Source organism: Nerophis lumbriciformis, linkage group LG26, assembly GCF_033978685.3.
Source record: "Nerophis lumbriciformis linkage group LG26, RoL_Nlum_v2.1, whole genome shotgun sequence".
Classification (NCBI taxonomy): Eukaryota; Metazoa; Chordata; class Actinopteri; order Syngnathiformes; family Syngnathidae; genus Nerophis; species Nerophis lumbriciformis.
Window position 1 is genome coordinate 38,029,586 of NC_084573.2, and position 10,415 is coordinate 38,040,000.

Here is a 10,415-nt window from a genome sequence, read left to right on the forward strand (position 1 = left end):
TACATCTATGCTGTTATTATGCTGTTTGTTACTTATGTACGTTATGTTGCAGCTATTTAAAATAGTTTTGTCAATTTGTTCTGGCCAGAAACAAATTGGCCTTTGTAACATATCTTTGTCTTTGTGTGTTGTATGTAGAGCACGTTGCTTAGCAGAGTTCAGTGATGCAAATGCATGTCAAGTTGATCAACAGATTGTATTATTCTCCAGTGCAAAAACAGTACTGAAATGAAGGCTAAAAGGGCATTAATGGGAGCTTTAAAAAAAATAAAATAAGAAAAAAATAAGTAACTAAATAGTTACTTTTCACAGTAACGCACTACTTTTTGGTGTAAGTAACTGAGTTAGTAACTGAGTTACTTTTGAAATGAAGTAACTAGTAACTGTAACTAGTTACTGCTCTGCAGTAACTAACCCAACACTGCACGTAAGTGACAGCAAGGCATACTTGGTCAACAGCCACACAGGTTACACTGACGGCGGCCATATAAAACAACCTTAACACTCTTACTAATAATGCGCCACACTTTGAACCAAAACCAAACAAGAATGACAAACACGTTTCGGGGGAACATCCGCACCTTAACACAACATAAACACAACAGGACAAATACCCAGAATCCCATGCAGCCTTTACTCTTCCGGGCTACATTATACACCCCTGCTACCACTAAACCCCGCTACCAAAAGCGCCTTATTGCAGGTAAACTTGCCAAGGGACATGTAAGCAAATATTAACATTGCTGTATGTATACTTTTGACCCAGTAGAGCCATAATAAATTCATAAAAGAAGCAAACTTCATGAATGTTTCTTGTGACCAACAAGTATGTGCTCCAATCACTACATCACAAACAAATAAGAGTTGTAAAGTCAAGACAGCCATGACATGATGTATGTAGACCCTGGACCAGGACTGTACATGCAGGCGGTATTCAATCCTACCTGCAGGCTGTCCCATGTGATCCTGCAGGAGCGCACTTTCATTTTGCTGCATTGCCCTTCAAGGGTGAACTCCTGCACCAGGTCCACCTCCTTCCACTCCATGTCGGCCGGCGGCAGCGTCAGGCAGAGAGCGGACCTGGCCGCCTCCCGACGGCGACGAGACGCCGCAGGCTGGGAGCGCGCCGGCACCGAACAGTCCTCACCACAACTTTCTCTGCCATCTCCCCAATGACGTCTCTCCTCCTCAACCCTCCTTCCTCCTTCCTCCTTCTTTCTCTTATTGGCTTCTTGTCACATGACGTGCAGAGTCAAGCCCACCCATGTGATGACACTGCAAATAGTCCACTGGTATTTAGTACTACCTTTTATATAAAGGTAAAGTCTTTCTCACCCCTCACCTGTGCCATGTATCCATGCACCTCTCCTTCACTCAGTCCTTGTCGTGCCCCTGCAGCTGTTTTTTTTTTTTTTTTTTTAAATACTGCGGCGACCCTCTCTCTGTTCCGCACTACCCTGCACCCCCCACCGTGCCAACCTCCCCTTCTCTTCCTCACACTGCACCACAGCCTGACTGGATCAGGTCTGTTCTCAGTCCCTCACCTAACGTGTGTTGGATCCTCTCAGTAACCGAAGTTAGCCCGGTAATTTGGTTGGAGTGGAGCGACCAACACACACGTCTGTGGGGTGCAGGAACAGGAATGCAATGTAGTGCGGTAGAACAAACGCAGCATGGTAGAACATCCTCTCTTCTCTCAATCTTGTTCTCTGCGTCACACACACACACACACACACACACACGTCTTGTGTGAGGGAGCAGGCTTGGGGTGTATAATGTAGCCCGGAAGAGTCAGGGCTGCGTGGGATTCTGGGTATTTGTTCTGTTGTGTTTATGCTGTGTTAAGGTGCAGAAGTTCTCCCGAAATGTGTTTGTCATTCTTGTTTGGTTCAAAGTGTGGCGCATTATTAGTAAGAGTGTTAAAGTTGTTTTATATGACCGCCGTCAGTGTGACCTGTGTGGCTGTTGACCAAGTATGCCTTGCTGTCACGTACGTGTGCAAGCAGAAGATGTATATTGTATTAAAGTGTTAGGCTGGCACGCTGTCAATACAGATTGTAGAGGGCGCCGAATGTTGTACCATCATGGCACGCCCTTATTATAGGCCCTTATAATAGCCGTAAGGGTGAAAATCGGTGAATATTAATCCCGGGAGTTTTCTGCGAGAGGCACTGAAATTCGGAAGTCTCACGGGAAAATTGGGGGGGTTCAGCGAGTAAGCTGCTGAGCCGCATCAGAGTGATCAAAGAGCCGCATGCGGATCCGGAGCTGCGGGTTGCCGACCCCTGGGTTAGTAGGTTGTGAGGGCCCCCCCTTTCCACTATAGCTAGAATGATGAAATAAATATATCTAGCACTAGATGGGAGAAGAGAGTTGCAACCTCACTTCAGAATGCAAGAGACACAAAGTGAAACAAATATTTTACTTCTGTAGTTGTGAGGAGCAGGCAAATGTCCTCACAAGTCAAAAAGGTCCTCACAGAAAGGGTGGTTTGTCAAGTGTATGTCCACACGAGGATGGTGAAACAAGTGCACGCACACTAGAGATGCGCGGTTTGCGGGCACAACCGCGGAGTCCGCGGATTATCCACGGATCGGGCGGATGAAATTAAAAAAAATTAGATTTTATCCGCGGGTCGGGTCGGGTCGGGTCGGGTCGGGTCGGGCGGTTGAAATAAAAAAAAAATTAGATTTTAAATAGATTCAGACGGGTGGCAGTTAAACCAATTGGGAAATATATATACATAGTTAAATGTTGTTACCCACATACGAAAAACGAGCAGGCACTTGCAGCATATGCCACAACAGAAGAAAAAAAAAAAAAGAGATGGACACTTTTACGGAGCGGAGAAGGCCCCCGACGCCTCGCCGGGGTCCGGGACCGAGGCCCCTAATTCCCCCGAGAGGGCCCCACCGGGAGCCGTAGCTGAGGCGATCCGCGAGAAGGGCCCGACGCACGTCCAGGGTCACCACCGCGCCCACCGCACCGACACCCCGCCTCGTCCGCCTTCGCCGCGGCCGGCGTCACGCGCAGCAGGTAAGCAGCTTACCTGCCCGCCACCCCTGTTGCCGGGGGCGCGTAACAGGGGTCACTCCGCGCGCAGTGCGCTCACGAAAGGGGTGGGGCTCACCCTGGTTGATATAGACGGCCGTCGCCGGCAGCGAGACGCGCTTGGAGGTGCGCTGACCGCGGCTCCCATATGATTTAGCACTGGTGTGCATCTGGGTCGTGACAGCGTGGCACGCATTGAATGTCTCTGCTGCATTGGATCAGTCTCCTTTCTTTAACAGGCAAAAGCTTTATAACCTCACTAATACCTTGCATCGTCTATATTAGATATATAACAACGGGCGGGTGCGGTTCTGATCAAATGTTACATCGGGTGGATGGCGGATGGTTGACGACTTTCTGATGCGGTTGCGGATGAAATAATTGCCTATCCGCGCATCTCTAACGCACACACACACACACGTTCTTGTATTTCTTACCTTCTTGAGTGTCATGTCTGTGTAATCCATACTTGCCAACCTTGAGACCTCCGATTTCGGGAGGTGGGAGGTGGGGGGCGGGGAGGGGGCGTGGATGGGGGCGAGGCGTGGTTGGGGGCGTGGTTAAGAGGGGAGGAGTATATTTACAGCTAGGATTCACCAAGTCAAGTATTTCATACATATATAAAAGAAATACTTGAATTTCAGTGTTCATTTATTTACACATATACACACACATAACACTCATCTACTCATTGTTGAGTTAAGGGTTGAATTGTCCATCCTTGTTCTATTCTCTGTCACTATTTTTCTAACCATGCTGTTTTTCTAGCCACCTCTGATGATGCATTGCTGTGTGGCACGCACAAAAGTGCTTTCATCAAATGCACTAGATGGCAGTATTGTCCTGTTTAAGAACATCACAACATTGCTGTTTACGGCAGACGAACTGCTTTACGGTAGACAAAAACGTGACTGCTGTTGTTGTGTGTTGTTGCCGCGCTGGGAGGACGTTAATGAAACTGCCTAACAATAAACCCACATAAGAAACCAAGAACTCGCCCTCGATCATTCTACAGTTATAACGTCATTGGGCAGGTACGCTGTTTATATTATGTGCCTGAATTTCGGGAGATTTTCGGGAGAAAATTTGTCCCGGGAGGTTTTCGGGAGAGGCGCTGAATTTCGGGAGTCTCCCGGAAAATCCGGGAGGGTTGGCAAGTATGGTGTAATCATGTTTTGTTTTAGTCATGTTTTGTTTTGTTTAGTTATTGGACTCTTTAGTTACCTGGATTTTCACTCCCTTGTCTTGTTTCCATGATTACCCATTAGTTTCACCTGTTCCACGTTTGGACTCATTGTGCACTCTTGTTTGTCACCATAGCAACCCATTAGTTTTCACCGGTCACGTCACGCACCTGTTTCACGTTTTGAGTCACGCACCTGTTTTCGTTAATCATGTCTGTAGTATTTAAGTTCATTGTTTTCAGTTTGTCTTTCTGGTGACATCCCCGCATTTATGCTTCTGCACATTCCTGACACTTTTTTCATGTCCATCGCTCACGCTGCTCCTTTAGTCCATGCCAAGTAAGTTTTGTTTATTAATGCCACAGTTAGTGTTTTTGTTGTTGTTCATAGTTTCTGCCTTTGCGCAAGTATTTGTTTTCATAGCCAAGTTGTTTCTCCGCCACTGTGCGCGCTTTTCGTTTGTACTTTTTTTTTTTGTAGTTATAGTGTTTAAATAAATCATGTATTCACCTTCACGCCACATCTGGTCCAAATCTTTTGCACCTCGGGAGAACAAACCACGCCACAGTCCTAGTCATGACATTGAGACCTCCAAAAAAGGCCTACCTCTTTAGGACCACCCTTTCTAGATATATAAATATTTGTATATACAACATTAATAATATATACATACTATGCACATATACAATATGCTATTTATTTATTTATTTTTGTGGATTTTTTTTGTTTGTAATTGGTTTTTAATCTTCCATCCATCCATTTTTTACTGCTTGTCCCTTTTGGGGTCGCGGGGGGGGGGGGGCGGGTCACATTAATCTTCATTATTTACTTCAAGTTATTACATACGGAAGATACTTTTCCTTGTTGGTGTCTCAAGAAGGGTAGAAATACAAGAACGAAAACACACACACACACATTCTTGTATTTCTTACACTCTTGGGACCTGAGAATAATGCCTACCTCTTTAGAACCAGCCTTTCTAGATATATAAAGAAGTGCATTTACAACATTAATAATATATACATACTATGCAAATATAAAAAAGGTAAGCTTTTAGTTGTTTAAATTTTTTTTGTGGAATTTTTTGTTTGTTATTGTTTTTTAATCTTTATTATTTACTTCAAGTTATTACATATGGAAGGTACTTTTCCATGTTGGTGTCTCAAGAAGGGTAGAAAATACAACACACACACACACACACACACACACACACACACACACACACACACACACACACACACACACACACACACACACACACACACACTCTTGTATTTCTTACCTTCTTAGGACCTGAGAATAATGCCTACCTCTTTAGAACCAGCCTTTCTAGATATATAAAGAAGTGCATTTACAACATTAATAATATATACATACTATGTAAATATAAAAAAGGTGAGCTTTTAGTTTGTTTGTTTGTTTTCTGTGGAATTTTTTGTTTGTTATTGTTTTTTAATCTTCATTATTTACTTCAAGTTATTACATATGGAAGGTATTTTTCCTTGTTGGTGTCTCAAGAAGGGTAGAAATACAAGACAACACACACACACACACACACACACACACACACACACACACACACACACACACACACACACACACACACACACACACACACACACACACACACACAGATTCTTGTGTTTGTTACCTTCTTGAGACCTGAGAATAATGCCTACCTCTATAGGACCACCCTTTCTAGATATATAAAGAAGTGTATTTACAACATTAATAATATATACATACTATGCAAATATAAAAAAGGTGAGCTTTTAGTTTGTTTGTTTGTTTTTTGTGGAACTTTTTGTTTGTTATTGTTTTCATTTATTTATTATTTACTTCAAGTTATTACATATGGAAGGTACTTTTCCAAGTTGGTGTCTCAAGAAGGGTATAAGTACAAGAAAACACACACACACACACACACACACACACACACACACACACACACACACACACACACACACACACACACACACACACACACACGCACACACACACACTTTTGTATTTCTTACCTTCTTGGGACCTAAGAATAATGCCTACCTCTTTAGGACCACCCTTTCTAGATATATAAAGATGTGTATATACACCATTAATAATAAATACATACTATGCAAACATAAAAAAGGTTATATTTTAGTTATTTTTTTGGGGGGTGGAGGGGACGTCTCTGCAGTGTTTTCGCTACTTTTAAATCACTAATCCTCGCCTCTATGGCGACAAATAAAGTCAGTTTCTTACAAGTAGCATTATCACTGGAGGACGAGGAATAGCTAAACATGCTTCACTACACAGCGTAGGAGGATACAATAGCTCACCTGCGTCACAATGTAAACAAACGCCATGGGTGGATCTACACCTGACATCCACTGTAATGATACCAAGTACAGGAGCGTATCTAGTCGATATTTAGATTTTTTAGCATCACAAAATCTTATTTCGTTTTTTTGAAATTCATATTATGTTTATGAAATCAGTAAATATGTCCCTGGACACATGAGGACTTTGAATATGACCAATGTATTATCTTGCAACTACTTGGTATCGGATCCATACCTAAATGTGTGGTATCATCCAAAACTAATGTAAAGTATCAAAGAAGAGAAGAATAAGTGATTATTACATTTTAACAGAAGTGTAGATAGAACATGTTAAAACAGAAAATAAGCAGATATTAACAGTAAATGAACAAGTAGATTAATACTCAATTTTTACAGTTTGTCCCTCATAATGTGTACAAAATAATAGGTGTATAAATGACACAATATGTTACTGCATAGACTAATTAGGAGTCTTTGTTTGTTTACTTACTACTAAAAGACAAGTTGTCTAGTATGTTCACTATTTTATTTAAGGACTAAAACATTCTTGCCAACCTTGAGACCTCCGATTTCGGGAGGTAGGGGGTGGGGGCGTGGTCGGGGGTGGGGCAGGGCGTGGTTGGGGGCGTGGTTAAGAGGGGAGGAGTATATTGACAGCTAGAATTCACCAAGTCAAGTATTTCATACATATATATATATATATATATATATATATATATATATATATATGTATACATACATACATACATACATACATACATACATATATATATATATATATATATATATATATATATATATATATATATATATATATATATATATATATATATATATATCTACATCCTGAAAATATGCAAACAAAACTGTGTTTAGATCATTGATACTTCAAACGTGCATAAATAAGTATAACATGAATATAACATAACTTGGCTTCTGAGAGTTTCAAAATGTAATGAAAAGGGAATAAGCGGTAGCAAATGGATGGATGGATGGATGGATGAATAAACTGCTAAAGTTGTTGATAAACAAGCAATTATATTAATAATTAAATATGGTCATTTTAAATGAATTATTATGATAATTTAAAATTAATTATTTCCAATATGTTTATTTTAATGTATAATTCTATGGCTGGATGTAATAAAAATACAGTTAATTTTGATGTTTTTAGCAAAATATAGTAAAATGTATTTATTTTTTTTAATTTTTTTAATTAATAAATATATTTAATTAATAAAATTTATCTCTAGTCTGGATGATTTAGTTCTTGTCACCCTGTTGTCCTCCCGTCATGAAAAAAGGCTGTCCTCACTCAGGTCCGCATGGAGCTGGAGGGGGCGTGGCCTCCAGCTCCGGCTGAAAATCGGGAGATTTTCGGGAGAATATTTGTCCCGGGAGGTTTTCGGGAGAGGTGCTGAATTTCGGGAGTCTCCCGGAAAATTCGGGAGGGTTGGCAAGTATGACTAAAATACAATAATAAACACATGTTTCATGTACACTAAGACTTTTTGTTCAAATAAAGCCAATAATAAAAAAACGTTCTGGTCCCCTTTTATTTAGAAAAGTATCGAAATACATTTTGGTGCCAGAACCTAAATATTGGTATCGGTACAGCCCCAGTTCCTTATAGTACATTTGTTTGGCATGTTCAAAATAAACATAATCTTTAACAAACGTTAGAAAATTACGACCATTTGGACTTATTTCTGTTCGTACCTCTTCGCATTGGTTCTCATTTCATTTTGCAGGTGTGCTCAATACTTTAATTATTTTGCCCTGGGGGCCAAATGTAGAGAAAAAAAATGTGTCTGGGGGCCGGTATATCTATTTTTATGATCACTAATACAAAAGCTCACAATAATGTCTGATTGAATGCTAAAAACGTTATGACAAACCGCCTTGAAAAACGGAATGGAATATTAAAAATTTTCTATGAACGATAAAACACTGAATATTGACACATGCAGAGACTCTGCAGTAGAAAAGATACTGTGGGCCAATTTAAAACATAAATAATGGAAAACATACGTTAGACACATAAAAGATCTATTAAAAGGCGACCACCATGGAGGAATAACACTCAGGTGAAGTTAGTCCAGTGGTGAAAATGTTCTAATAGACAGAACTTACCCCCCCACACACAGTTCTGTCCGGGCCTCGTTATGATAAATGTGACAAGCAGCAGGTGGAGAAAAGTACACCAGACAAGAATGAAGGGGTGAGAAAGGTGGGATGAAGAGAGAGGAGGATGAGGAGGAGCTGTTTGGCGAGCTAACAATCCTCTTAGCCCGGTTATGTCATGAGAACGAGCCAATCCTATCTTCACCGACTGACCGGCACGTACGCACACACACACACACACACACACACACACACACACACACACACACACACACACACACACACACACACACACACACACACACACACACACACACACACACACACACACACACACACACACACACACACACACACACACATCCACTATGGACTGGACTCTCACTATTATGTTAGATCCACTATGGACTGGACTCTCACTATTATGTTAGATCCACTATGGACTGGACTCTCACACTATTATGTTAGATCCACTATGGACTGGACTCTCACACTATTATGTTAGATCCACTATGGACTACACTCTCACTATTATGTTAGATCTACTATGGACTGGACTCTCACTATTATGTTAGATACACTATGGACTGGACTCTCACACTATTATGTTAGATCCACTATGGACTGGACTCTCACTATTATGTTAGATCCACTATGGACTGGACTCTCACACTATTATGTTAGATCCACTATGGACTGGACTCTCACTATTATGTTAGATCCACTATGGACTGGACTCTCACACTATTATGTTAGATCCACTATGGACTGGACTCTCACACTATTATGTTAGATCCACTATGGACTGGACTCTCTCACTATTATGTTAGATCCACTATGGACTGGACTCTCACACTATTATGTTAGATCCACTATGGACTGGACTCTCACACTATTATGTTAGATCCACTATGGACTGGACTCTCACTATTATGTTAGATCCACTATGGACTGGACTCTCACTATTATGTTAGATCCACTATGGACTGGACTCTCACTATTATGCTAGATCCACTATGGACTGGACTCTCTCACTATTATGTGAGATCCACTATGGACTGGACTCTCACACTATTATGTTAGATCCACTATGGACTGGACTCTCACACTATTATGTTAGATCTACTATGGACTGGACTCTCACACTATTATGTTAGATCCACTATTGACTGGACTCTCACACTATTATGTTAGATCCACTATGGACTGGACTCTCACTATTATGTTAGATCCACTATGGACTGGACTCTCACTATTATGTTAGATCCACTATGGACTGGACTCTCACTATTATGTTAGATCCACTATGGACTGGACTCTCACTATTATGTTAGATACACTATGGACTGGACTCTCACTATTATGTTAGATCCACTATGGACTGAACTCTCACACTATTATGTTAGATCTACTATGGACTGGACTCTCACTATTATGTTAGATCCACTATGGACTGGACTCTCACTTTTATGTTAGATCCACTATGGACTGGACTCTCACACTATTATGTTAGATCCACTATGGACTGGACTCTCACTTTATTATGTTAGATCCACTATGGACTGGACTCTCACACTATTATGTTAGATCCACTATGGACTGGACTCACACTATTATGTTAGAACCACTATGGACTGGACTCTCACACTATTATGTTAGATCCACTATGGACTGGACTCTCACTATTATGTTAGATCCACTATGGACTGGACTTTTACAATATTATGCTAGA

At 41.0% G+C, this 10,415-nt stretch overlaps 1 protein-coding gene across 5 annotated transcripts in view; it reads right to left on the bottom strand.

The window, feature by feature from the left end:
- ppp1r13ba (protein phosphatase 1, regulatory subunit 13Ba) overlaps positions 1-10,415 on the bottom strand; it is a 143,078-nt gene that overhangs the window by 81,765 nt on the left and 50,898 nt on the right. The window contains exons 1-2 of one of the 5 annotated variants that reach the window (XM_061986939.1): positions 1,343-1,708; positions 945-1,275 (exon numbers count right to left, since the gene is read on the bottom strand). The exons of 3 other annotated variants lie outside the window; for them this stretch is intronic. In XM_061986939.1, coding sequence (XP_061842923.1) covers positions 945-1,046 — 102 coding nt within the window. In that variant the 5' untranslated portion in view covers positions 1,047-1,275; positions 1,343-1,708. Of the gene's footprint in view, positions 1-944; positions 1,709-10,415 lie in introns of those variants that run through there. One more of the 5 variants, XM_061986938.1, reaches the window with a different exon arrangement.